This window comes from Octodon degus, unplaced genomic scaffold (genome assembly GCF_000260255.1).
Source record: "Octodon degus isolate 3935 unplaced genomic scaffold, OctDeg1.0 scaffold00113, whole genome shotgun sequence".
Lineage (NCBI taxonomy): Eukaryota > Metazoa > Chordata > Mammalia > Rodentia > Octodontidae > Octodon > Octodon degus.
The window spans coordinates 3,593,614-3,620,179 of record NW_004524689.1 but is presented as its reverse complement, the minus strand read 5'-3'; the positions used below and the strand labels follow the sequence as shown (position 1 = coordinate 3,620,179).

The 26,566-nt window shown below is 61.0% G+C and overlaps 3 protein-coding genes across 13 annotated transcripts in view; 2 read left to right on the top strand and 1 right to left on the bottom strand.

Moving 5' to 3' along the window:
* Chd5 (chromodomain helicase DNA binding protein 5) overlaps positions 1 to 3,288 on the top strand; it is a 49,517-nt gene extending 46,229 nt beyond the window's left edge. For 2 of the 4 annotated variants that reach the window (XM_023699543.1, XM_023699542.1), the window contains exons 39-42: positions 70 to 233; positions 321 to 435; positions 543 to 596; positions 898 to 935. In XM_023699543.1, the coding sequence (XP_023555311.1) occupies positions 70 to 233; positions 321 to 435; positions 543 to 550 (287 nt within the window). In that variant the 3' untranslated portion in view covers positions 551 to 596; positions 898 to 935. Of the gene's footprint in view, positions 1 to 69; positions 234 to 320; positions 436 to 542; positions 597 to 897 lie in introns of all 4 variants that reach the window. The other 2 variants (XM_023699541.1, XM_023699540.1) reach the window with 1 other exon arrangement.
* Positions 3,289 to 3,765: 477 nt separating this feature from the next.
* The window catches only part of Kcnab2 (potassium voltage-gated channel subfamily A regulatory beta subunit 2), a 72,028-nt gene continuing 49,227 nt past the window's right edge, over positions 3,766 to 26,566 (bottom strand). For 3 of the 5 annotated variants that reach the window (XM_004639619.2, XM_023699386.1, XM_004639620.2), the window contains 13 exons: positions 20,922 to 20,965; positions 20,094 to 20,131; positions 17,848 to 17,927; positions 15,466 to 15,510; positions 14,276 to 14,320; positions 13,695 to 13,738; positions 13,084 to 13,170; positions 9,718 to 9,803; positions 8,221 to 8,341; positions 8,033 to 8,127; positions 7,467 to 7,587; positions 7,096 to 7,184; positions 3,766 to 6,074 (listed from right to left, as the gene is read on the bottom strand). In XM_004639619.2, coding sequence (XP_004639676.1) covers positions 5,985 to 6,074; positions 7,096 to 7,184; positions 7,467 to 7,587; positions 8,033 to 8,127; positions 8,221 to 8,341; positions 9,718 to 9,803; positions 13,084 to 13,170; positions 13,695 to 13,738; positions 14,276 to 14,320; positions 15,466 to 15,510; positions 17,848 to 17,927; positions 20,094 to 20,131; positions 20,922 to 20,965 — 985 coding nt within the window. In that variant the 3' untranslated portion in view covers positions 3,766 to 5,984. Of the gene's footprint in view, positions 6,075 to 7,095; positions 7,185 to 7,466; positions 7,588 to 8,032; positions 8,128 to 8,220; positions 8,342 to 9,717; positions 9,804 to 12,418; positions 12,464 to 13,083; positions 13,171 to 13,694; positions 13,739 to 14,275; positions 14,321 to 15,465; positions 15,511 to 17,847; positions 17,928 to 20,093; positions 20,132 to 20,921; positions 20,966 to 25,391; positions 25,620 to 26,566 lie in introns of those variants that run through there. The other 2 variants (XM_004639616.2, XM_004639617.2) reach the window with 2 other exon arrangements.
* The window catches only part of LOC111812120, a 6,051-nt gene continuing 1,331 nt past the window's right edge, over positions 21,847 to 26,566 (top strand). For 2 of the 4 annotated variants that reach the window (XR_002817706.1, XR_002817705.1), the window contains exons 1-2: positions 22,136 to 22,507; positions 24,148 to 24,237. Coding sequence is in view for 1 of the 4 variants with exons in the window: in XM_023699387.1 (XP_023555155.1) it covers positions 22,011 to 22,052; positions 22,130 to 22,204; positions 22,328 to 22,507; positions 24,148 to 24,214; positions 25,659 to 25,900 (606 nt within the window). In the remaining 3 variants the exon portion in view is untranslated. Of the gene's footprint in view, positions 22,053 to 22,129; positions 22,508 to 22,619; positions 22,891 to 24,147; positions 24,238 to 25,658; positions 26,557 to 26,566 lie in introns of those variants that run through there. The other 2 variants (XM_023699387.1, XR_002817707.1) reach the window with 2 other exon arrangements.

Genomic DNA, 26,566 nt, shown 5'->3' with positions numbered 1-26,566 from the left:
ATAGCACCCAGGGATGTCCTGCACCCTAGGGGCAGGCAGAGCGTCGACTTCTGACCTCCCACCCCGCAGTACTGAACCAGCTGGAGGAGCTACTGAGCGACATGAAGGCGGACGTGACACGCCTGCCCTCCATGCTGTCCCGCATCCCGCCGGTGGCTGCCCGCCTGCAGATGTCGGAGCGCAGTATCTTGAGCCGCCTGACCAACCGCGCCGGGGACCCCACCATCCAGCAGGTCAGGCTCGGCCCGCGTGTCTGGGCGTCCCAGGAGGGCGTGGGCGGGCGCGGGACCACATCCATAAAGCTGAGTCCTTGCCTCCAGGGCGCTTTCGGCTCCTCCCAGATGTACAACAGCAACTTTGGGCCCAACTTCCGGGGCCCTGGACCGGGAGGGATTGTCAACTACAACCAGATGCCCCTGGGGCCCTATGTGACCGGTAGGTGCCCGTCCGTCTCTGGGCAGCATGCACACGGGTGCCCTGCGGGACCCGGCCTGCCCGCTGCCATGGACACCGGGCAAACCTGCCGCGTGCTCTCTTTACAGACATCTAGCCGGCCCCGCAACCCCCGCCCGTCGCAGCGCTCATGTCCAGCTGAGGTGAGGCCCCGCTGCCTGGCTGGCGGCTGGCTGCTGTCCAGGCAGGACGAGTTGGCCTGCCCTGCCCTGCTGTCTCCCCTCTCCCAAGGGTGGCTGAGGGCTTGGGGGTGTGGCCAGGAGCAGGGAGGCTGAGTCCTTCTGAGGCCCCCACTGCTGCCGAGTCCCATTTATCTCCCTAAGAGCTGTCACCCGAGGGTGGAGGTGCTGGGGTCCCTCCGAGCTCTGGGGTCTGTTCTGGCTCCCCGAGTCTCTGGCCACCTGGCTACCTCTGCCACGTAACTCCGTGATCTGCCTTTTGTAGCCGCGCTTGCTGGGCCTCCCGCCCGACCCCCATGGGAGAGAAAAGCTACCGACTTGTAGGAGCCGGTGCCACCTCGGGACGAGAAGGGAAACCGAGTGACACCACAGCCTCTGCACCGAGGGTGAGGCCCAGCCCAGCCGAGCCGGAGCCCGGAAGTGCCACCTCATCATAATTCGAGTGTTCGTCCATGGCCAGGTGGCTGTGCCCCCTGCACCCCTTTCAGAGCAGCTTCCTAGAGGAGATTCATATTTATCTGTACATCTTCCTGCTTTCCTATTGAAGACATGGATGCTTTAGTCTTGATAAAGTTGGAGATTCTGGCCCTGGAGCACCCATGTCCCTGTCACCAGGCTCTGGACCTGAAGGAATGCTCCCTGACTGCCCTGCTGGAGAGGACGCAGTGCCTGGTGACCTAGCGAGCCCTTAGTGTGTCCCTCACCCCATCCCGTCTGCCTGTCTGATGACTGTTCTGTTCTGTCCCCTGCTTGCCTGAGCGCCTCCACAGGCCACTCAGGTAGCAGAGCTGTCCCGCCCTCTAGTTGCTCCCAGGGGCAGGCAGCTGTTTCCTGCCTCCTTCCTGGGGTCTCCTGGAACAGGTGGGCACAAGCCTGTCCCTGGCCCAGCATAGCAAAGGGCCTGGGCTCTGGTGACAGCAGTGGGGTGGTGTCCTTCGTGGTGCATGGCAGGTTGCAGGGTGCCCCAGAGGTGGGCAGGGCCTGAAGCTGTGACTGCCACTGAGGAAGGGGTGGAGGGTCCCTGTCTGCGGGAAGTGTGGCTTCAGGCAGGTGTAGCTCGTGCTGTGGCAGGGAGGGTCATGGACTTGGCAGTTCGTGAGGCCACAGGAGGCCTATCCCACTCACCTCCAGTTGCTGACTTCTTTGTCTAAGAGTCCCCTGGGCCACAGACACCAAGGAACCAGACAGACCGCCCTTGGAGGGGACTCTGTCTCCCCGTCCCTGCAGAGGCCTAGACACTCTGTACAGGGCCACTGTGCACTTGCTGAATTTTTGGAGGGTAGGGCCGGACCTGTTTGCCTCTGTCTCTCAGGTGCCTGCCTGCCTGCCTGCAGGGGCAGCCTGGAGCCTGGGCCAGCTCCTCCGGGTATGTGCTAGAGTGCTGCCGAAACACTGAGCTGTGGCCCTGGCTGGGTGGCGGTTGGGGATGCAGCCAGCTCTGAGGCCGGCTTGTCTCTGACCCTTTCACTGGCCCTGGCCCAGCCCAGAAGGAAGTGACCTGGGGACAGAATCCTGAGTGAGGAGGGGACTTGGGCAGGGTGCTGGAGTAGCTCCCGTGGGGCTCTCTGGGGGAGGCGTGGGGATGCTGTGTCTCTGGGCCTAGCCGGGGGCAGGGCAGTCACTGCGGCGTGTCTGGACCCACAGTCTGCAGTGTTGCTCTTTCTGAGCCCCCAAACCCCTCCTACCCCTTCCTGCACTCCTGTCTTCATCCAGAGTCCCAAAGGGGCAGAGCGGGGAACCTGGGAGGTGGGGCATTGCAGGGCCCAGAGCGTGGCCTGAGCGTGGCTTTGCTGCAGCACAGCTGGGGCCTGTGTGTGGCAGAGTCCCTGCTGGCAGCCTGTGTGCCCGTTCCCAGCGGGGCCAGATTTCTATGGAACCACCTTTGGGTCAGAAGTCTCAGAAGGTGCTCGGTGACACCGGGAGTTGGTGTTGGCGTCCCTGTGAACTGCCTGAGGGGAGGAGAGGCTCCCTGAAAGCCACTGCTGGAAGCTCCTCAGTGTCCTGTGAATCTGGCTTCTCCATGTGTTCAAGGTCGTCCTGCGTGTTTGGTGCCCTCCGCAGTCCCTGGGGGTCCCCAACCCCAGGCCCGGGCTAACGGGGCTCCTCGCAGTGGCTCTTGCCACCCTGCCAGGTATTGCAGGAGGCGCTCAGCTGAGGAGGGCTGGGGACCTGGGGGACAGAGGCCCCTTGGGGGCCAGCACCTGCTGCTTGGAGTGTCAAGCTGCCCTCTGCGCCTGCCAAGTGCCCCCACTGCCAGGGGCCTGGTGGTGCCCGGAGGCGCAGGCAGGAGGACGCGTGCCCCATTTATACACCCGGAAGTTTACAGTTGTGGTGCATCAGCCCAAAGTCACTGGCGTGGTTGTGTTTATGATCTTCCCCCCACTTAATTTTCAGATTTTTTTTTAACAAAGTATTTTTTTAGGTGCGATGACCCAGAAAGGGCCCGTTGGGTGTGTGTGTGTGTCCCGAACTCTTCTCACAGAGGCCGGAGCCAGCCTGGGGCAGTGGGGTGTGGGAGATCTCAGCTGGGGTCCCCCCAGGCAGAGGTCAAGCTTTGGATGCTGGGGGCCCCCTGTGAGTCGTGCCACGTGTTCCCTGCCCTGGCCTGAGGGAGGCTGGACAGACTATAGCCAGCACAGTCGCCTTTACTTTGTACTCTGTGTGTATGTTTTGGTTTCTGTGTTTTAATAAATCCTTGGGAAGGGAGTGGCTCAGAGCAGTTTTTAAGCATCTGGGAGCGGGTGGGGGGGGGTCCATTCATCTTTCCAGGAGTCAGACCTTCTGAGGCTCAGGGCTCACTGGGAGGAAGAAGAGCCCCAGGCAGCCATGTGCTGGCCTCCTGTATGCGCCCCTAAGACCACCTGGCCAGGCCTGGAACTGGGCTTTACCCTCGGCCCTCCCAAGTGTCAGCAGAGAGTGTGTCTGGGATCTAGGGCACCCCCCGATCTTCTGTGGGCCTGAATCACTTGAGATGAGGGGCAGGTCCCTAGGGTGACCTCAATCTCTGTCCCCTTGAGACCCTCCTGCCCTGTCCTGGCTGTGGGGCTGGGCCCAGGGTGCCTGCGGCTGGTGGCCTTGTCCTCCTCCCGTGCTGCTGCTGGGGAAATGAGGGCACAGGAGGCGCACAGACCGCCGGCTTGGGTTTTATTTGCCATTCCATAAATACGTGGCTGTTCCGGAAGCTGGAGGCGCGATGGTCTCTGCCTGGGGGGACATAGTTAGCGGAGGAACCACGGTCATTAGAAAACAGGAGAGAAAGCTAGTTATGTACATGGCTGTGTGGTGGAGGGGGCGGGCCTGGGCCCTCACCATGGGTTTTGGAGGGCGGGGTGGGCCCCGCTGTCAGCGATGAAGACCGGCCCGGGCTGGCCTCTGGACAGGGCAGCTGGAACTGTGGAAGGGAGACCTGGGCCCATGCCAGGACCCTCGAGCTGCCCTGACCGGCCCTTGGCGCCCATCCTTCCCGAGCCCCGACCCAGCGTGTACAGCCCTGTTCTCCCTGTGGGTGGCTATGGCTGGAACAGCACCCCTAGAACCAGAGGTGGCCTGGTCCTGTGCATGTGGACCTCCCTCAGGTCTCCCTTTCTTGGGCAAACAGCCAACAGGGATTCCAGCTTCCCCAGGGTGGTCCCTAAGAGCCAGGCCCTGGGCAAGCCACATTCCTCCTCCCTGCAGCAGGCAGGGCCAGTGACCACCTGTTAGCCAAGGATAGGTGACCTGCATATTGCAGGCCCCCACAGGGCCTGTCCCAGGACAGCCACCTCCAGTCTTAACACAGAGGGGTGGCTACAGCCTGGTGGCCCCTGTCTGGAGGGCCCTGCCCCCCACATAGCCATAGGTTGCCTTCTGATGGAAGCTGGCAGCAGGGTGAGGGGGGACAAGTGCCCCAGGACCTGGACTAGGGCACCATGGGGTTTTGCACTCCAGGGCCAGTGAGGACCCGGGGAGTGGAGGCAGCCAGGCACCTGGCTCCTCTCGCCCTCGTTCAACTCCTCTGCCTGTGTCTCTGGCTCTCTTCCAGCCACTGTCCTGGCTCGCACCCAGCCTGCACTGGATAGCAGGCCCTGGGCAGGGGAGGGAATGGCAGCTCCTCCACACACCTGGTGGAGGGCATGGGCTGGGCAGCACTGACAGGCGGAGCTTGGCTCCTCCACAGGGCCAGGGGGTGTAGCTGGTGGGGGGCGGGGTCTGTGCAGCCCTGGCCCCGCACAGCTTGAAGGCTGGGTCCCCTTAGGACTGGGTCCAGCCAGTGCACACCCCCAGAGCCTGGCTGTGTCCCACTCTCCAGCCCCTGCTGCTAAGGGTCGGGGGCTCTGCCATGTTTACCTCCCCCTCTCAGTTCACCTGAGGCCGTGCAGGGGCTGCATGCAAGGGAGTGACCACGGCCGCCCTCTGGGGAGCAGGGTTCACATAATCCCTGGGTTCTTGTCCTGCACAGTGGGAGTTTCTGCTGGGTATGAGCCCCTGCACCTGCACCCGGGGACCCTGCCTGGGAACGGGCTGAGCGGGTCCTCTTGGCAGAAGCCGAGCCTGTTGCCTTGGTCAGAGCAGAGGGGTAGAGGAAGGTCTCTGCCAACCTAGAGGAGCACAGCCTTGGGCACGGTGCCTGAGCTGTGCCACCTGCCCAGGATGTGGTCTGCAGCTGTGGTCTAGACATCGGGGCTTTGCATTTGGGATGGAGGGACCTGGTCCCCGGGGTGCTTCCTGAGTTCCCGGGCCTCCTGGCAGGGGTTCCTTGACTGTGTACAGGACTGAACACAATAGGACGATTAGCCCAAAATTAGATGCCCAAAGTTTTGTGGGTCTCCAACCACAGCGCCAATCTCCCTGGGGTCTCTGCCCCTGCCAGCAAGGGTAGGTGTGGGAGCCAAGGGCCAGCCGGACAGCTGTGGCCCTGCCAAGGCCCAGCAGGCTTAGGGTCGGACTAGGGTGACAAGGGTGGTGGAAGGGGCTTGGGGTTAGACTGGGCACAGTGTGCCTGGAGCCCGTGGGAGGGGAGGTACTGGAGAAGACCCCAGGAGGGGTTTTGGCAGGGAAGAGGCCCACCCTGCCTGCCCTGAGGGCCTGGCCAGGTGGTGGCCTGGCCTTGTCTTTGGGAGTCTTCGTGAAAGGCTGGGTACAAACTTGGTTTCTTCCCGGAGGAGTGGAGGCTACAGGCAGGCACAGACCCCACAGCGTCTGGCGAAGCAGCAGGCGGCATCTGTCGGCAACGTGGAGGTCACGGCCGGTGGTGTCTGGGCGTGGTGGGCTCTCTTGGATGCAGACCCACTGTGCACTTGGTGTGGAAACAGCGTAAGCAGCAGACAGGCGAGGAGGGGGCCGGAAACTGTCCTGGTGGGTGGCAGGTGCAGCTTAGGACCTGTAGTCCTTTTTGCTGTAGGGTTTATTTCCCAGAATGCTATCAATCTCATGGATGATGGAGGATGACAGTTTTGGAAGGACCTGTGTGCAAGGACAGAGCAGTCAGACCCCCACCCTCCGCCTGCCGGGTCTTCGCGGAGGCAGTGACGCTCCCCGGCCCTCACGTCTGGGCTCTGTGCACAGCGCGGCAGGCCTGGCTGCCTTTGCACTGCCTAAGTCCTGGCCGAGATCCCCCCTCCCAACTCCAGGGCCTCTGGGGTCTTCTGGGAGCAGGGGCAGGAGGTAGTGCAGTGCATGGGCCTACTTCCTGGCCCTGCCGCTCTCCCAGCCGTCCTACCTTGGGTGACAATCACGTCAGCCTTCCAGGTGACAAAAACCTTGGTGACTCTGACTGCTCTGGAGCCAATCGCAGCTTCCATCTGCAGACCCTGGGGATGCTGTCCACCACCCAGGTCTCTGGCCTGTCTCAGTTTCCCCAGGAGCCCCACCAAGCTCCTCACCAAAGCCCCACTCATGTGTACCCCTGCTCCGGCCATGCCCCCAGGGCATCTGCTTCTGCATTCTCTGAGGCCCCTGGCGCAGGCCTGTGGTGTCCTTGCCCTCCTGTGGCTGCTACTGGGGCCTGGAAAGCTCTCTGTGCTGGAGACCTTGCCTGAAAGCCTTCGCTTCCACCTGCCAGTCCCTGCCTCTGCCTTCGCCTGCTCCTGTCCCTTCTGACATCAGCACGACCCTTCTCCCTCTCTTTTCTCCCTCCCTCTTTTCTGCACTCTCTCTTTTCAGGGACTGGACCCAGGGCCTTCACCTGAGCTACCTCCTCAGCCCTCTACTTTGAGTCAAAGTCTCATGAAGTCTCTGAGCTGCCCAAGCTGAGCCTGAACTTCCAGCCCTCCTGCTTCAGCCTCCCAGGGGCCAGGAGGATACGCACCACCCTGTCCAGCCACATCTCCCGACTGCTTGCACTGTTTCCACAGGTGCCTGCTGGAGAGGGGCTTCCCGGGAGCAGGGTGCCCTGTGCAGCCTGGAGCTGGGGTGGAGCAGTGCCTGGGGTCCGCGCTGCAGCAAGGACCCGCTGGGGTGCACGTCCTGCTGCGGCCTGGCTCACCTGTATTGCGCCGATGTTCTCCATGAGCTGCTCTGCGTTGGACGCGCCCAGAAGCACGGAGCTGACACTCTCATTCCTCAGGCACCAGGCTGTGGACAGGGACAAGAGGAGGGACATGGGCCCGCTGCAGGCCCTCTGACCCCGAGGGTGTCCCAGATGCACAGCCGTGCCAGGCGCTCCCTGTGGAGAGGTGACCCAAGTGCTCCCCATGACCCACGCTGGCTCCTAGGACCCCTGCCATCCCGCCAGGAATGTGGATCCTAATCCTGCCCTCAGAACCATTCCTCCTGGCCACCAGGGCTGCTGCCCAAGAGACCCAGGGAGGCTGTGAGCTGCGTTCCCTGGACACGGTTGTCTGTGCTTAGCGTTACCTATGGCCAGCTGTGGGAGGGAGCAGCCCAGGCGCTCGGCAATGGCCTGCAGCTCCTTCAGCTTCGCCTGCTGGCGCCGGCCTTCCTCACTCAGGATCTTGTCCTTTAGCCACTGGTAGCCCTGGGAGGAGACAGATCCGGTGAAGGTGTCGCCTGGCTGCCTGCCAGTGGACGGCCTCCTCCGTGCCCTGGCCGCACTGTGGGCAAGACTCAGGCAGGTGGCAGATGGGATGCTGTGCCCTGCGGGGTGCGGGCTGTGGGAGGAGGCAGGCTGCACGTGAGACCCGGGAGTCCACAGGTCTTGCTGTGCTGCCTCTTGGCCCCCGGTGGGGATGCCCCCTATTGCCTGTGGCCGCAGAGGCCTCAGGGATGGTAGAGTCAGGGTAATGGGGAGAGGGACCCCAGACACTGTCAGTGGACCTGGCCCCCATGGCGGGTAGTGGGCCTGGGGAGGGAAGAGCTCTTGCTGGGGCCTGTGCCCTGAAGTGGGCGGTCCCTCTGCTGCTGGGCGCAGCCTCCCCAGCACCAAGCCCACGTGGTGCCCTCCCACGCCGGCCACTCCTCACCTTCAGGGAGGCCCTGGAGTAGGCCGGGATGCCACTGTCGTACTTCCCGGACACGATGCCGCAGGCCAGCGGGGACCAGGTCATGGCGCCCACTCCTGAAGGAAAGAGGCCAGGTCAGGTCAGGGACCCGAGGGTGGGGTCAGGGCAGGGCCATAGCCAGGGTTTTGGGATTCAGACAGGGCACCCACCGATCTTGTGGAACAGCTCGGGCAGCTGCACCTCTACCTTCTCCCGCTGGAACATGTGGTACTCTGCCTGCTCGCAGATGGGCGGGATCAGGTTGAACTGCCGGGCCACCGAGTAGGCCTCCTGTGGGTGCAGAAGGCCCGGGGTGGGAGAGCGTGTCAGTGGGCATCAGGGAAAGGACATGGCCCTCCCTATCGCCCCCACCCCCACAGTGAGCTGGGGGTTGTGGACCCCAAAGTTGAAGGCGTCGGGCCAGGGCCTCAGCTCCCTGCCTCAGCTTCCCCATCTGTCTTGAGGGCCCCGTGAGCCAAGGGTGCTTATACCCTCATGAAAGTGGCCGGCCACACTGTCACTTGTTATCAAGGTCTCTGCCTCGCAGCCTGGGCCTGGGGCGACAGCGGTGGCAGCGAGGTCCAGATGGAGGGTCAGTGCTGTCCCCGCCCGTTTGCGGGCCTGCGAGAAAGTCTCCAGCTTCACAGCTCTCCGGCCGCCACACCCCGGGCGTGAGCCTGGCAGAGGCCTCCACAGACCCAGGAGCCACCTCTGCCACCCGACAGGTGCCCAACTCTGTTGAGACTCAGCTCCCTTGTGGGAGGGTGAGGACACCGCACCCTGAGCCAGGGCCTGGCTGCAGGCAGACGTGGGAAATGCCACGTGCGACACTCACAAATCCTGCCGACTTCAAAGCCCGTCGATGCCGGGGGCTCCTGAAGTTGGGTTTAGTTGGACACAAAAGCCGGTGGGATTCCTTCCACAGAGCAGGAATGTGGGGATCCCTGGAGCAATGCTGGTCGCTTGGGGTTCTGGGGGCCCCAGCATGGGCATGCTTAAGGCCAGAAGAGTGGCGAGGGGTTGGGGGCACCAGTCTCGAACAAAACCTCTGCCTGCCCTCTCTCTGAATATGTGGTGGTGGCCTCTCCCCTCCAAGCCTTTGGGCAGAGGGCTCCCTGATGACCTTCTCTGAGCCCAGAAATGCCAAGAGCCACCTGCTGCCCCCAGCCTCTGCCCTGGGCCTCCAGATACTGCCATGAGGGCAGCTGCCAATTAGTGGGGTGCTTCCCTGAAGGGAGCTGGGTGGGGGGCTGCCGAGGCCCTAATAGCTGGGTCATGATCCCATGCAGCCAGGCTGGGCTGCAGGGCTGGGGCATCCACTATAGCCTGTGTGGTGGGACCCCCAGCTCGAGCTTCACCTCTGTGTGGCTCAGTATCAGCAGCACTTGCCCACAGGGCATGGTGGGGGTCAGAAAGAAGACCACCCTCAAACAGTGCCTGGAGTGTTGCTCCTGCGGGCTGCCTCGCTAGCAGAGTGCTGCCAAGGGCCTCCCAGAGATTGGGGAAGCCCGAGTGGCAGTGAGGGCGAGTGGCTCCCAGGTTTGATCCGCAGGTGGGTGGGCAGCCACTTGTCCATGCCACCCTTGCAAAGTGCAGCCTCCTGTCCCCACACCATCAGCTCCAGATCCCCCCACAGCCACCAGGCACCACGCGGGGCGTCACCGTACCATGATCTCCATGGAACTCCAGCGTGACGTGCCCCAGTACATAGCCATCCCCTGGTTGATGACGTGGGTCATGGCCCGCACCGTTTCTGTCGTGAGAGAGAAGGGGGTGAAGCGGGCCGGGGCGGCAGGGCTCAGGCCCAGCCTAGGACTTCCTGCAGATGCAGGCAGGGCACTGGGGGGAGGGAGGGCTGCAGATGCTTCTTGCAGGCAGTGTACATCCTGGTTCTGAAGCTGGGGGTGCACGTGGGGGTCTTAGGGAGGAAAGAAAAAAGGGAACCACAAGCAGCTGGTCTTGAAAATAAGTTTCCCCAGCTAGTTAGGAGCCATATGGGATTGCGGAGAAACAGGCTGTGAGGGAGGGCAGACGGGAGGGACTGAGGACGTGAGTCTATGCTTGAGCACAGGGCTCTGGGGTCTACACAGGAATGGGACTGCAGTCACAGGGCAGGAGCCGAGGAACGGGCAGCGAAGATCAGATTGGGGGAAGGCATGGGGGAGACAGCTTGCCTGTCTCTGGGGAGTTTCTGCATCCTTTCTGGGATATAAAGTGCCGAGGAAGGTGGGTCTGCAGGAAAGGAGGCCTGCGAAGTTCCAGGGTGGGGCCCAGGACGGGGTCCTCTTGGGCTAGGACAGCCAGGCACAGGCACAGGGAGGACCACACCCCAGGCTCAGAGCTGCAGCAGGCCAGCGTGCCCCTGGTGCAGAGCAGGGCAAAGGCAGCATCCTGGGAGGGCGGGCGGGGATACGGGGCCTAGGAGGCTCAGCGTCCTAAGGAGCGACTGGCTGCGACCCGGGGAGAGGACCCCAGTCGCCAGTGCGGTGCTGCTCAGAGAAGTCTGTCAGGCAGAGAAGTCTGCAGCCCTAGGCCTCCCTGGGCTGTGGGCCTCATGGGGTGCTGTGGTTTTAGCTGCCAAATTTTAAGTGTGCCTTGGCCTCATGGGGTGCACCCCCACCCCAGGTCCCATACAGTGCTTGCAAGGCTGCTGCCCAGGCAGCGTGGGGAAGGGCAAGGACAAGTGTTTCTAAAAACAGAGGGGGGACATCACCCATGAGGGGCCCCGTCTCTCATCTGCCACCAGACAGGGAAGCCCCATCCCCACAGTGGCTGGGGACAGACAGGAGGGAAAACAGGCAGGCAGGTGGGAGCAGGACAGCATGGTGGTGACAGCTCAGCCTAGGGACAGCGCGGAGCCCATAGCGCCTTCCCCAGCAGGAGGGCAGCAGTATTGACTTCAGGGCCACTGTCTTGGGGTGTCGCACCCCCTCTGGGTCCCTTGCCCTCTCTGGTTGAGGTCTGTGCTGCTGGGATCCTGGGCTGGCACCTAGGTGCTGGGCTTCTGGGGACATTCCTAGCAGGGAGAACCAAGACCCCAGGAAAACCACACCTCGGCTTGCACCCCTGCAGGCCCAGCCCTGTCCTCTCCTCCCTTCCAAGATCAGGGGCTAGGGTTCCTGGGGGTCCCAGAAGGGAGAACATGGGGAATCAGCCTGGACCTCCCGCAGCCGTACTTTAATGCCAACATTAGGTGTGAAAGGAGGACAGGGCCTGGATGGAGAGGCTTGGAGACAACTGGAGGGCCCACGGGCCCTCACCACGGAGCCGACTCCTGGCTCAGTGTCCTTGTCAAACTTTTTAGAAACACTGTGGACACTGTGCAGTGTGACTCCCAGTTCTCACCAGCCAAGGCTTAGGCCGCAGCCAGCCAGAGGGTGCCCAAGGCCCCCAGCTTCAGCCTAGCTCCCCTGCCTGCCCGTCACACCCTCCTGTCACCAAGATTCCAACCACAAAGCCTCACAATGCCTGTGTTGCTGTGCCCTGTGGGGCCAGGGCCAGGGCACCGGTGCCTGGCTGTTCTGAGAGGCGGGGTCTGGGCAGAGGCTGTTGGAAGGGAGCCCACAGCAAGGGCACGGGCCAAGCATGATGCCAGCAGCTCTAGAAACAGGGACATTTAATGACAGCCACCCTTTGCCTCAATATTTAATGCTGCTGGGCAGGGCCAGGGGCACCATTTTTCTAGCTGGTGCCCAGACCCAGGGCACAGTGCTGCATCACACACAACACATGGCGGGGTCAGGTGGCACAGCCAGGTGGCAGGCGGGAGCCTTTCCGGCGTGCAGCACGGCCGTTTCCCGGAGACGCAGGCCTGGCCCTTGAGGTGAACTCATGGGGAGTGCAGGGACCAAGGTGAGGGCGTAGTGGCCTCGCCCATCCAGGGGACATGATGGCACGGAGCGGCTGCTCACGAGGGCCAGGGTGTGGCGGAGGCAGAGGCAGGGCGGGCTGAGAGCCCCGGAAGCAGAAGCAAGGGGTCGGGGCTTGTGAGTGCAGCCCCCGAGGGGCCCTTGATGGTGTCGCCCTGTGGGAGCTGCTCTTCCCCATCCTCCCCACCGCACGGCCAAGGTCAGGTTTCTAGGAGCGGGCTGCAGCCCCTGCAGAGGGCCGGCTGGCCGGGCACTGCGGGTCCCAGCCATGCAGGCGCGGAGGCATGCACAGGAGCGGGGCGAGATGCCAGCGTGGCCGGGCGAGGGCTCCACACGGCTTTGCTCTTCCCTCGCGAGATGGTCTCACAGGGCTCCCCCCGCCCTTACGCATTTTATGGAGAAGTTTGTCATCCGGGACAGAGTCGTGTAAATAAAAACACTGTCTCATAAAATGCAGCTCGGACACAGAAGTCAATAGCCGGCTGAGGGTACTGTGTACCTTCTATGATGAATGTCCTGGACTTGGAGGAACTAAATGGGTCCCCTGGTGATAAAAGAAAGATTTAAAGAGACCAGAGTTTATAGCTGTGGGAACATGGGAGGCGTGGTGTGACACAGGGCAGGGGCGGGTGGCACAAATCAATGTGCAGTGTTCGTTCTGCTAAAAAGAAAAGACTATATATATATGATATATAGATTGTGAGATATATATATATATATATATATATATATATATATATATATATATATATAATGTTCTCAAACGCAACTTAATTTTCCAAGCCCCTGAAGCAGCAAGCACAAATGAGAGGATGGCATAGCAGGCATTCAGGGAGACAGGAGGGCACAGGAGTTGAGAGAGGAAATAAACAAATGCCAAAGAAACCAAAACTGCCCGGGGTCCAGATTGAAAGGGTTGCAGCAGCTGCACCTGTCCTCTTGTCTTGCTGTCTTTGTCTCTACACAGTGCCAGCTATGGAGGAGGGGGGCATTTGCCAGGTTCTAATGCAGCCGGGTGTGGGCTGGGCACGCACAGGGACCTGGCCTGGAGGTGCCAGGGAAGGCCGTCCCTCCCCCGCCCACGGGACAGGACCTCCTGCAGCCAGGGTGCCCATGCTGGCCACCGTTGGAGTGGGGTGCAGACCCTCTCCTGGGAGCACCTACCTTCCATGGGCGTGTTGGGGTCTGGGCGGTTGGCAAACACCACATCCACATACTCCAACTGCAGCCGCTCCAGCGAGGCCTTCAGACCTGGGAGGACCGGAGGGATGTCACAGTTGCCCGTGCGTGCTCACAAGCACATCCGGGCCCTCTCTGGTCCTGGCTCAGGATGCAGGAGATGGAAGAGTGGAGGCCCTGCCTCCTGAAGCTTCAGGTGGCAGGTGAGGTTGTGAAGACACACCAGGGGGGTAGGATCCATCCCAAAGGGAGGGGGTCTAGCTGTCCAGGGGGCGGAGGGGACCACAGGCTGGGTGTCCTCTGGGGCGGCTCTGGCCCCTAGTGATCCACAGTGGATCAGGAGAGGCGAGAACCGCGTCTGCCCTCTGGGTCCTCCGGGGCACTGAGGCCACGGTGTGTAAGTTTTAATGCACGGAAGGTATTTCTGCACCTTGGCGGCAATCAAAGCCACAGGCACGAAGATGGCGCTAGGGGCCAAGACCTGGGCTGCCTGTGTCCTGCCCATGTCATTCCACGAGGGTCCCCTGGGTTCCAGGTCTCCCTGGTCTCTCTCCACAGAGGCCGCCGTGAGCCCGAGGCCACCCCCTTTCCCTCACCTTCTATGATGTGCTTCCTTGAGAGGCCCCTCTCCGTCTCCGCTCTGCAAAACAGGCCAACAGCAAGCATGATGTTCCCGGCCATTCGGGGAAACATTTAAGCAAAAAAAGCAGAGGTCAGCAGAAGCGACACGTGCCCTGGCTCCACTCCAGAGGTGGCAGCTGGAGGCCAGAGGGTGACACTGTTCCCACGCAACCTGGACACGGTCACCAGGTGTGGGGGCAGGGGCTTTGGTTCTCAGTGTTACCCTTCTGTTTGGCTTGGGTTTCCTGAAATTTAAGGATGAATCCGAGCCCCACCTCTTGTGAGAAGCAGGCCACCCCTGTGTGGTAGAGCCATACGCCAGAGGCGGGGAGGCCCGGAGCGTCTGGGTGGTGTGCAGAGGTCACAGTTTTCTGTTTTTTAGAATTTTTATGTTACCTTTGTAATAAGGAAAAAACAAAACCCCACTAAAGTAAAAATAACTAAACAAGGTTCGAGCTTGGGGCAAAGTTGGCTGAAGCTGCTTTTCTTAGCGGAAAGGAGCCCCCCCCCCCGCGGTCTCCCCTGGCCCGCCTCTGTGTGCGGCGGCAGCACCTACTTTCCGCCCCAGAAGATCTTGGTGGTAATTACAAGGCTGGACCGCCTGTGAGACAGAAGAGAAGCAGAGTTAGCGGCCTGCCCCCAGCTCCCCTCTGCCTCCACTGTGCGGACATCTCTTCATTGTCAGATGCCTGCCCTGCGCCAAGCAGGGGGGCACGGCCCTCATCGAACAGCCCTGGCATGGTGCCTTTCCCACCCAAGAACTGGAGTCGGGGGTCCAGGGCCAGATGTGGGGACGCCATGAGCAGAGATCCCAGGGCAACCGGGCCCCGCCGCTGCTTCCTCTGCTGGGAACACAGGACTGTGGGGCTTTGGTTAGGGCGGGAAAAGCACAGGGCTGGCGGTCCCTTCCCCAGGGAGGAGGTGACCCTTGGGTTTGCCTCGACCCTCTAGGTTCTTGTAGGGGCTGCTGAGGCAGGAGGGTGTCTAACATGTACCTCCTGCATGCCCACTGAAGACCCAGCCACGGCTTCTGCTAATCTGGGTAGCTGCCCTGAGTTCCTGAGTGGGAGGGATTTATCTGGGATCAGTCAGAGCAAGTGGGTGGGAGGAGCGGTGTCAGGACCCCTGTGGGCTGGGTTGCGTGGCCTACATGGACAGAGTGGCTGAGTGGTTGTTGGGGAGGGGTCGAGGGTGACCCAGCTTTAACTGCTTCTGATGCTTCTCAAAGCCTGGAGGGAGGGTGGGGACACTGCAGGGGAGGACCTCAGCACCTGCCCTTCGGTTCCCAGGCTCGTCAGTTCCGGTGCCAGTCCCCAAGGAGGGTGGGGACCGAGTCACTCCACTGAGGAGTGTGGCCTCTCGAAATGCACCCCCTGGCGACTGGGCAAAGGCTGGGGCAGCCACCATGGTGTGAACCTCCCTCCCCCGGGAGGAGCAGGGGCTGCCTTTAAGGCTGGACTCAAGCCTTGACGAGACTGCTCGAGGGGCTGACGCGGCCTTCCTGGGGTGCTATGCTGGTGATCAGGAAGGAACAGCCCAAATGCTGATTCTCCCCATGTCCTGTGAGCCAAGTCCAGACCCACCCCGGGTGGCTCGGCTGCCCCAGTCAGGACCCAGAGCACACCTGACTTCCCTGTGCCGGCTGCCTCCCCAGCCTTCCCCGTGAGTGTGTGTGTGTGTGTGTGTGCACCTGTGTGTGCACGTGCAAGCCCTGGGGATGGGCGGCACGGAGAAGCGAATAATTACCTCCATCCCTTCTTCTTAATGATGTTTCCTAAGACCACTTCAGCCCTGCAAAGGCAAGCAAGACATGAGGATTTCACTCCTGCATAACGGGCAGACCAAAGCCAGGCCTACCGTGACAGCCTGCCGCCAACAGGAGCTGCAGGGCCAGGCTGGCATTCCAGAGGGCAAGGAGGCTGGGACCTGCCAGGGTGGCCCAAAGGGCAGCTGTGGGCCTGTGCTCCAGCTCCCGTAGGGAAGGAAGGAACTGTCACCCTAGCAAGGCCAGCAGCCCCTTTCCCAGGCTGCAGGAAATGCATGGAGGAAAACGCCTGGCATTGTTGTACGGGTGCAGTTTGCAGAAAATATGTTTTTCAAAGGTAAACTGTGTACCAGGCGCATCTTGTAGGGGTTTCCAGGAGAGGCTGTGCATGTGTGTGCACACGTGTGTGTGTGCTGGCACGCAACCCCCTGGTTTCTTGCTCTTGAGCAACAGAGATGCTATGCCAGCCTCGGTTGGCTCTGCTTAGCATCGCCCACGTGCTGTGCCAAACTCCAGCCATCTGGGGTCACAAGCGGGCTGCTCCAGCCTCCCCTGCTCCAGCAATGCTGGATTAACTTTTAAGAACTTTCTGTTTGTAGCAAAATGTTTCTGAGCAAAAACAACAGACGGAGAATGATCCATACCCTGTGCTACATTCCAGTTATAAAAGCGCCTGAGTCATCCGCTCAGAAATAATGGGCTCTAATTTGCAAGCTGTTTAGCATACATTCTGAATGCTCCTCATTCACGGTCAGGACCACAGAAAATTCATTCAGCCCTGGGCCTCTCTTCCTTTCATTCCTCGGTTCCTGATTTGTCGGGCAAAGGATCAGGAGAGGAGGAAGATGACGGAGTAGCTACGGGGGCCTCATAGCACGGGGACCCAAGCTCTGATGCCTGCAGCTGTCTGGGGGCGCAGGGCAAAGCTGCAGCTCTCTGAGAGGCACCCAGATGGGTGTCAGAATGGGAAGCAAGAACCGTGTGTGGCTACCCGGGGCAGCAGGAGGGGTTGCTCTGCCAGAGCAGCACCTCCCAGCCTGTGCCCAGGACGCAGTGCTTGGCTTCCCAGGGAGGGCAGAAACAGCTGGCTCAAATCTGGGCAGGATGGAGGACGAGCCCCAGCGGCCAAGGAGAGGAGTGAAAGGCTGGGGATTGTAGGTGCTGTGGATTGGAAGCTACTTTCTGAGACCTCAGCTTCCAGCAAGGGACTCTGAGAGGACTGGAGGCCGCCTGGCACCCAGCATGTTTGCCCTGGCACACTGGCCCCCGGAGTCCAATTAGAGTAGAGACAGTGGCACAGCAGAGTGGGGCTGTTGAGAAAGGGAACACGCTGGGCCCGGGCATTGGGGCTGGCCAGCTGGAGCTGGAAGGAGCTGGAGGGAGCTGCTCTCCACGTGCCCTCGTGGGCAGCACGTGCCAGGCAGGAGCAGGGCCAGGAAGGGGCTCAGCAGGCTGCCTCTGGGCTTCCCTCTGGCCCCAAGCCTTTGGCTTGGCCCATCTATTGGTCTGGATAGCACTGCACTTGGACAGGAAGCTGCAAGCAGTTTGGAGGGGCCAGGAGGAGACCGTGGCTTAGACAGGAGGGCTGCTGAGGGGCCCTGGGGGAAGTTTCGGGGTCCTGGCTGTCAGCTGCCCAGGCCCTGGGTTGGCACCAGGCCCCATTGCAGGCAGCAGCTACTAACAGACCCTGTGAGGCAGGTGGTGGCCCAGCGGCTACGGAGCACAGGGGCCAGGACCCTGCTGGCAGGAATTTGGCTGCCCCCAGCAGAAGGGGCCAGAGAACAGCGAGCCAGGCAAAGATTTCACAAACAAAGCTGACTTTTAGAAACACAGAGTGACGCAGGAGGAGTGGATGATTTGATTACAGCCAGTCTTTAAAATCAAAGCCACTGGCTCTGGCTGAAGAGGGCTGAGCTCTTGCGAAACTGAGCAGGGAAGCTCACTGCCAAGACGGAGGCTTCCAGCAGCAGCAGGCCCCGCCCTCCCTCCCGCCCTCCCGCCCTCTCCACTCCATCCGCTAATGCTGCCCTAATTGCATCGTTAAGACAGGAAAATGTCAGGCGTGGGGCTGAGTGCAGGTCACCAGCTGCAAGAGAGCCCAGGGTGACAGCGTCCTCATGGCTTGGCCCGGCATATCGTTGGCGTAAGAAGGGCCGTGGTCACCTTGGTGCCTGAGCACACAGGGAGTTCAGCAAGTGACCGTGTCCAAATGTTCTGTGACCCCGGCTCTGTAAGAGTTCCTCCCAAGGCTGTTTTGAGTTTAGGAAAGAAACCAGAGGGAAGCACACTGGGAAGGAGGGCGGCAGGCACCGGAGCTCGGGTCCCCCCCACGGCCACCTTTTCTTGAGATAAAAGACACGTACTTGCCAGCTGCATAGACTTCTGCGGTGTCGAAGAGGTTGATGCCATTGTCGTAGGCCAAGGTCATTAGCTGCTCTGCCATCTGAAATGATAAAACCGGAGTTATGTGGGCCTGGGGTGGCTCCTGGCAGCAAGTCCTGCAGGGGCCAGGTGTGCAGGCGCAGGCTGTCGCCCCAGCACTCTGTCAGGCTGAGGCAGGAGGATCTCTAGTTCAGTGCCAGCCCGGGCAACTTAGTGACTTAGTGTGACCCTAACAGGTGACCGCAGGGTGTTTAGGGGTGGAGTAAAACCTCCTGTTCTCAAACGTGGGTCCAGAGCCTACAATACTTTGGATGCTGTGGAGATGGAGCTGGCCCGGGCTGGAGGCCAAAAGCCCACAGGGCCAGGCTGCTTTGCCACCGCCTCCGCTGCAGCTCACGTGGCCCAGGGCCCTGCTCCCCTATCATTTCTTCCTATTTTTAGTTTTTGAGATAAAATGTCACTATGTACTTGGGAAGCTGAGGCAGGAGGATCTCAAGTTCTAGGGCTGCCTGGGCAATTTTCAGAGGAGTGCTACAGAGCCCCTGGTTTCAACGCTCAGCACGGCCAAAAAAACCCAAACCCAAAACCAAACCACCAAACAGAAAACCCTGCAGAGTCTAGCTGGGGCTGCAGCAAACTCCTGCAATCCCAGCTACTCGAGAGGGCCCGACGCTTCTTGCCCACTATGGGCTGTAGGCCCGAGGACAGGAGGGGAGCAGAGTTGGCGGGGCCTGCGGTCCTCGCCTCAGAATTCTGTGTGGAGTTGTGGAAAATTCTGGAAATGGTGGTGACAGTGCTACCAAGACCCAACCAAACCCTTGGGAATGGCTCAAGTGGCAACTTCCGTGTTTCCTGTATTTAATGAAAATTCACCGCAAGCTGTCTGACCAGGCAGCAGCCGCCTACGGAACGAACACTGTGGCTGCCTCTGGCTGCACGGCAGCCAGCCAGGGCCCTCGGACCCCACACTGAGGGTCTGCTGCTGACACTGTACGGCTTGACACAAATCTTGCTCCTACACCAGTTGCAGTCACAGCCTCTCAGAACCTGACTGTGTCATCTGTCAGATCCTCTGTCCTCCCAGCCTGGCTCCTAGACGTGGCCTCCAATGTCTTTATTCGCGTCCCTGAGGGAGGCACAGCTGGCGGGAGCTGGCATTCATCAGTGCCCTGGTGCCACCCAGCTGTCGGTGTGCAGTCACCGAGTGTGGCTAGCGCTGTCTGCAGAACTTGCCCTTCGACTACCTGGTGACCACCCCCGGAGGCTGAGCCCGGCCGACTTCCTCCGAACGAGCCGCCAGCACCGTGGCTGTGATCTCTCCCTGCTGGGAGCCAGTCTGGGGGTGCAGGAGAGGCCCTTAGCCCCGAAGTGCCAAGCTTCACCTCCAGCTACCCCACAGTCAGTAACTTGGCAGAGTCCCATGACCAGGGACAGTCACAGACTTAAAGGTGAGCAGAAACACAGCCGTGTGCTCTCAGACCCTGCTGAGAGCACAGCGTTCCCTTTGAAAGCGAAGCCAGCACAGCTACGGAGGTCTCCAATCAAGGCGCTGAGTAATTTTTAAATGCAACCCTTCCGACAGGAAGCAGGGCGCAGGTGACCCTCCCACTGTAGGGAGCAGAGCTCTTTGAGGACTGCACAGTCTCAGTCCTCCCCCACCACTGTCCAGAAGTACACCCCACCTGGGAGTGCATCCCTCTCCTGGGGGGCTGAGATGCTCTCATCCCAAGGCCAGGCCTTCCTAGTGTCACCCTCCCCCGATTGTAGATACACTCCAGCTGACATTTGACTTCTATGCACGCGATGAATGAGAGTCATGAAAGCATATAGCGAGGAGCTTGGGGAACGGCACCCTCCTGAGTCTGCAGCCCGCAGGGTGGCAGAGAAGCTGCTGCCTGAGACAGGACCACGGCACTCACATGCACACCTGTGTCACCTGTGTTCTGCACTGCGGCTGGGGAGCCACGCACCCTGCTAACCATGGGGGGGCAGTGGGTACCCTGAGCTCCTGGGGCTGCGGGACTTGTGGAAGGCCCAGCACCCAGCCGCTGCGTGTGGTGCCTGGTGGCCCCTGCCCGCCTTGCCCTCTTGCTGTCCTTTGGGGCTGGCACCCTCGGCAGCATGAGGGAGGCCGCCATGGTGGCGCCCACAGGCACCTGCTCCCTGCTTCACACAGGTAGCCTGGCCGCAGCCTGCTGGGCGCTTGGGTGGAGGAACGCTGCCTCACCTCGTCGGTGATCTGGCCTCCGAAGGTCACCCATGTTCCTGGAAGGACAAACCCAAAAGCGTGAGTTAGACCACTGCCCCGTGGTGCTCAAGCCTCAGGCTGCAGGGCCTGGGGGCAGGGGTGGCCCAGGCTCCAGGCAGCGCAGGGCTGTGGGGCAAGTGTGCTTTCTCTACGTGGGGTCTCCGGGCCTGAAGGGCAACCCTCCAAACAGAGAGACCAGGCTTTGAAAGGCCAATGGTGCTCGCCTATAATCCCAGCACTCTGGGAGGCTGAGGCAGGAGGATGGCAAGTTCGGGAACTTAGCAATTTATCAAGACAGTCTGGAAAAAAAAAAAAAAAAAGGTCTAGGGATGGAGGTCCCAGGGAAGGACCTGGGTTGGCCTCTATCCCAGTACTAAAAGAGAGAAAGAAGAAATGCACTTGTCTTCATGCAGCTCTGGTCCCATGCAGGGTCACACTGTCCCACCCCATTGTGGGCAGGGACACAGTGACCTCCCTGATAGCAGGTTTGGCCACTCTCTGTGGAGGGGGAAGGACGGGGTGCCAGGTGGGGGGCATCGCTGTGTGCATGGGGGAGGTGGTGGGTGCTGAGGATGGCGCTCACATCTGGCTGAGGAGAGAGGGCCACAGGCTGGGAAAGGACTCTCCCAGGCACCCCAGGCCAGGAGCTGCTGGGCTGCCGAGCGCGGGCCCCTCCCCCAAGCCTGTGTCCTGGCTGCCACAGCAACAGACGCCCTCTGGTCCTGGGCTCCAGTGTTGCTCCCACCAGGAGGGACACGGCCAGCCCTGCCAAGTCCCCCTGCTTGGCACGAGGGTCCCCACACTCACCAAGCCCCAGGCAGGAGACGCGCAGGCCGGATTTGCCGAGGTTCCTGGAAAATAAATGCAGCCTGAGTCCTGGCAGCCAGAGCTGGGCTTGCCGCCTCCAGCCGGCCCTGCCCGTGCCCTCCACGGGGCACGGAGCTCCCTCGGAGATGCTGCTCCTCAGAGAAGCGCTCTGCTTCATCCTGTTGGGTCACGCTTGTGACTCAGTGGTCACCTTTCTCTCTTAGAACACAGGCCAGGCCCTGTCGCAGCTTCGCCCTGAGGCTGACTACCGGGGAAGGACCTTGGTGCCTACGGCCGCTGCAGCTCTCATCCCCAGCCGGCCGGGCAGTGCCCACCCTTGCCGGGTGCTGCTCAGTCTGCTCTGGAGGCAGCCATCTGCTGGGGACTGTCGGTCTGTCTGGCGTCCACGGGCAGGAGCCCACAGTGCCCTCAGGTGCCAGCCCGGCCTTCTCATGCAGAACCAACAATGGCTGGGCATCGTGTTGCACGTCTGTCATCCCAGCACTCGGGAGGCTGAGGCAGGGGGATCACTGTGAGTTTGGGGCCAGCCTGGGCTATATAAGCGAGTTTAAGACCAGCCTGAACTGCATAGCGAGGTGAGGCCCTGTCTCAAAAAGAGAGAAATAAACCATGGACAAATCACTTTCATGACCATGTTGAAGCAGAAATGAAGCGGGTTATGGAGGTGCGCGCCTGTGATCCCAGCACCCTGGGAGGCGGCGGCAGGAGGATCACAAGTCTGGGCCCAATGTGGGTAACTTCAGTGACCGAGACAGTGCTTATAATAAATAAAAAAGGGCTGGAGATGTAGCTCAGGGTGAAGACTCTGGCTCAATCCCTGGTATTGCAAAACAGAGAGAGAGAGAGAGAGAGAGAGAGAGAGAGAGAGAGAGAGAGAGAGAGAGAGAGAGAGAGAGAGAGAGAGAGAGAGAGAGAGAAATGTTACTTCTATACACCAGTGACCTCATCCAACAGCCCTCAGCACCGAGCGTCACACAGTGACACGGGAGGGAAGGGCACCACCCGTCACAAGTCCTGCAATGCCAGGCCCACTGGGCAGCTTGTGTCACCGCTGCGTGCTGCCGGGAAATGGGGGTTGTCCCTGAGAAGATGTGCTGGCCACTCAGAAGGATCGCAGGCTCGGGCCACAGCCCGCAGCTGTGGGCTCACAGGCCCCTTTGGGAAATGTGTACAGGCCCAGACATGAACCCCACACAGCCTGCGCCCACTGCACGCCTGGTCTGGTCAGAGCGAGGCGCCAAAGGGAGCCGCGGTCTCAGCCGGTAAAGCCACCTGCACCAGTGACCGTGGGGAGAGACTTCCTGCCCGGGATGCGTGCCAAGGTGGGCTTTAAGCCTGTCAAGTGAAAAGTTCCCTTTTATCAGCCATGTGTCCCACAATGCTAGGACATGCTGGGAGCTGGGGAGGACGGAGAAGCTTACGACAGACATCAAAGACATTACCGAGACCGAGGCCGAGCCCACTGGCGTCTGGGGCTGAAGAGTGGACGCCTGCTGCTCCCCAAGTTGGGGACCCATGGCAAACAGCAAGCGCTGCCACTGTTCCCACATCTGATTGGTTCCCAGGTTGGCATGAAATGAACGTGCTTTGAGTCCCCTGTGCCTGGCTGGGGAGCCCGGGGCTTGGCTCCTGGGTGGCCTCTTCCCACTGCCCACAGGAATCATCTAACAAAACTAGGGCACCGCATGATGCCACATCACCCCTCTCCGCTGGCTTCCCCACGGAAGTGATGGGATTAGTTCTGCCATCCGCTGCCAGGCCCTGGGAGAAGGCACAGGAAGAGACAGGGCACCTCAGGCTGGGCGCTTTTCCGTGTGGCAACTTGGTAGGGGGGTGCTGAGGAGACCACAGCGACAGGCCACGCTGGACGGGGGATGGGAATTGTTTTCTGCATGTTTCTTTCTGCTAATAAAAGCTCAAAATGATAAGACACTCGATCAACATTGAGAAGCCCAAACACCGCTGGTTTTCATTAATGCACCTGGGTCTCCCCCAGGGCCTGGGGACATGGCCAGCAAGGACGCAGAGCCAGGACCTGGGTCATGGTAACACACTAGTGCCCACCCTCTACCCGTGGGACGTCCTGCCCCCTGAACCCTGTGGGAAGGGCCAGAGCGGGGAGGTGCTGGAGAATTCCATATCTTTTTAAACAGAGCTCATGGCTGCTCATGTTAGCCATGTGGAGGCCAAAAATGTGCCTGGGGAGGGAAGGTGCCGCCACCCCATGGGCTGGACAGGAGTGAGGAGCCAGGTGTTTCCTGCAAGCGCAGGGCCACTGCACATGTGCTGGGAGGCGCTAAGTGTTTTCAGGTCTGCTCTGCTGCAGACACCACGCTCCCTGAGGAGGCCTGGGCCTCTGCGCAGCAGCGCAGGTTGTTTTGGGATGATTCTGGTATAATTTGGGGCCAGGGAGCCCAGGCCCCAGGTCAGCCCTGGGCACAGGATGCCAGCTCTTCTCGTGTTCTTGGGCTTGTCCTCTCCATGCCTCCACTGCCTTGTGCCTACTCTGGGCACTCGGGACCATTGGCAAGAGTGTGAGACCCAGCTCAGGTGTTGTGGCGCATACCTGTAATCCCAGCACGGGAGAGGCTAAGGCAGGAGGATTATGTCGAGTTCAAAGCTAGCCTGAGCTACAAAGTGAGCTCGAGGCCAGCCTAAACTCCAAGGTGGAACCCTGTCTCAAAAAGTTTTTAGTTTTTTAGAGAGAGAGAGAGAGAGAGAGAGAGAGAGAGAGAGAGAGAGATCAAGTGCGGCCACCTTTAGTCCCCTGAAGCTTCCTGGGAGGGGATGTGGGTGCTACGGTCAGGGTCAGGGTCACCCCCGCTTGCTGTAGTTCCACTGCACCCTGGCTGTGGTGCTGTTGGAGGGCAAGGGACACCCTTGGAAAAGAGAGGCTGGGTTTGGACTCCCACTCTCGTTTTGGCTGCTCAGAGCCAACACCTCCCCCTCCAGGGGATGAAGCTACCTTGCTCTACCACCACCCCTTCTGCATGGGGGCCCCACTGGCACCTCACTGGAAAAGACTGGGTCCAGCAGCCAGGTCCCCAGACTGCAAACCCTTCACTCCCCGACTCCCGCATGTGCTCGCACATACAGGGACCTAAACATGTATGTAAGTAAGCATGTTCACCCGGCTCTTGGAGACCTGCTGTTTAAGGAGCCTTAAAAGGAGACCACATTAAGGCCACATTTTCTGTTTGTATAGCATCTTACGGTGCAGTCTTGGATTAATCCCTTTGATGGTCTTTGGATTGACATAAAAGACACAGCAGGTACTAACTACTGGAACTAAAAGGTATACAAACATTCAATTGTTGACTCCCCACTCGATAAAAGATACAAACCCAGAGCTTCTAGAATAGAGCAATCCACTCTGGGCTGTCCCCACTGGGCCTCAGGCATGGCCACATCAGTCCTTCAGCCGAGGGACTCACTCCCACCGAGCTTTCCAGGACCAGGGAAAGAAAGCAGGGCTGTGTGCAGACGCAGGACCCCAGCGCAACCCAGTGGTCAAGCAAGGGGTGTCAGGCTCAGGGATGTGGATGGCTCTGGGGAGGCATGAGCTGCCCAGCTCCCCTCTCAGGGACACTTCTGTGCTTCCAGAGTCAGCACCAATGTCAGCCACAAACCCAGTCTGTTCTCTGATACGACCAGGATGGTCTGTGCCACTACTGTTTTGGGATCCCACGGTCTATCCCCCCTTCCTCTGCAGTGTGTGCAGCCTCAAGTGGAAGAGGCCACTTTGTCCCTGGAGCATCTGCTTGGGCACCAAGGACCTGGGGCTCAGGACCACCCATGGGGCGAGGAGGGCAGACTCCCCCCACTGCCCTCACTCTACCAGGGCCCCTTCCCACTGAGCTTAGCCCCTCCTTCTGTCCCTGGGGTACACAGAAGGCCAGGTGGGCAACATGCGGACACAGTCTGGGGACACAGGTCCTGCCCCGGGTGCTTGACGCACTCCCCCAAGTCATAGGGGCCGGAGTGGGGACAGCAACAAGGCAGCCTGGGCACCTCACAGGAAAGCGTGGGTGCCAGCCGGAATCCTTGCCAGAGGAGCTCAGGTCTGCCAGGGAGAGACAGTCCTTCTGCTGCATGGCTCAGCTGCCTGCCCCGACCACGACACTCGTGATTGTCCCTGTGGCCTCTGTAGAGACCGAAACCACCCGTGGGGCACTTTCTGGGGCCCGTGGCCAGTGCCTGGGGTTGCTGGGAAGAACAAGCTATGCAGAGATTAATGTGGGGGAGGCCTGGCTACTGTAAACAAAGACACCCCAAAAGGAAACAAAGGCAGGGGGAAGGAAGAGGGCCGACTTGCAGGGCCTCCTCCACAGCTGTGGAGACCTGAGGCTTGGCTTCCCAGATGCACGGGGGGGCTGACCCAGTGCCAGCAGCCACGACAGCTCTGCCCGCTTCCTGGCACCCCACCCCGCACAGCCAGAGCCCCCGTACCTATATTTCATCCCGGCCTGCTGCACGCTGGTGTTGCTGGTGCTCGGGACGCTCTGCATGGAGAGCTGCCCCAGGCTCCGGGCCACCATGGCCACTGTGCGGAAGCGGCCGCGGGCACCCGGGCTGGGGCTGCTGGCTGCTGGCCGGCCCAGGCGCTCCTCAGGGCCCCGGGCCTTGAGGCTGTGCTCTGAGCACACGAAGGACACCTGCATGTTGGGCTGGCAGAGGCCCCTTCTCCCAGAAGGTGAGGAAGTGGCGTCCTTTCAGGAGCAAGGGTGTCTGAAGACGGCAATGGAGAAAACGCCCATGCAGCTGCCCGCCCAGCGCAGGGCATCAGATTTCCAGACGCAGCTAGGAAAGACTTCATCCAGGAGGAGCCCAGGATGGGGGCCAGGGGTCACCTCCCATGGTCCTTCTGTGCTGGGCCTTCTCTGTCCCCGCTCAGCTGCGGCGCTGGCGGCTCAAGACCCCGGCGGCCTCTGAAAGTGCTGGGCAGGGCAGGGCTGTGAGTGCCTCCCGGCTGAGGAGCAACCGCTGTCCGCGAAGGAGGAGGAGGCCCCTCTGCACCCTCCCTGAGCCCGAGCAGAGCCTGGGTGGTGGCCTGGGGCCTGTGCCTGGCTGGAGGTAGTGGGGAGCAGCTGTTTCTCCTGCTTCCCGAGCCTCTGACACGGGGCTCCTGCCGAGGCAGGGAGGTGGCCGGCGGCGCAGGCAGCCGCTGGAGATTCATTATTAATGACGCAGGATGCAGAGCAGTCTGCCCCGCTTTCCCCCGAGGCTGCCCGGGGCGGGGTGGGTGAGGCCGGATGGGGCAGAGCCTCCTCTGGGAGCAAGTGCCCAGTTCTCCTGGGCACAAGGAGAAGGCAGGTCTTAGGAACCGTGGAGAGAAGCCCACCCTAGCTTGCTGACGGTGAAAGGGACAGCCAGGGAAAGAAGCCCTGGAGTCTAGGGGAAGAAGGGACGGAGAAGTCCCACCCCTGGAGGAGGACTCGGCAGAGCCCACAAGTGCTTCTGATTGCATGGAGACTGAGTGAGGCAGGGAGCGGCCTTCACACCCACCTCCGTGTCAGAGGGGCTGCTGGGTGGGCTCTGGCCGCACCGACTCTGGGTCCCTTGGCCCTGCCAGGAGGGGCTGAGAACGAGCACAGGGCAGGGCCCAGTGACCACAGACTTGCCAC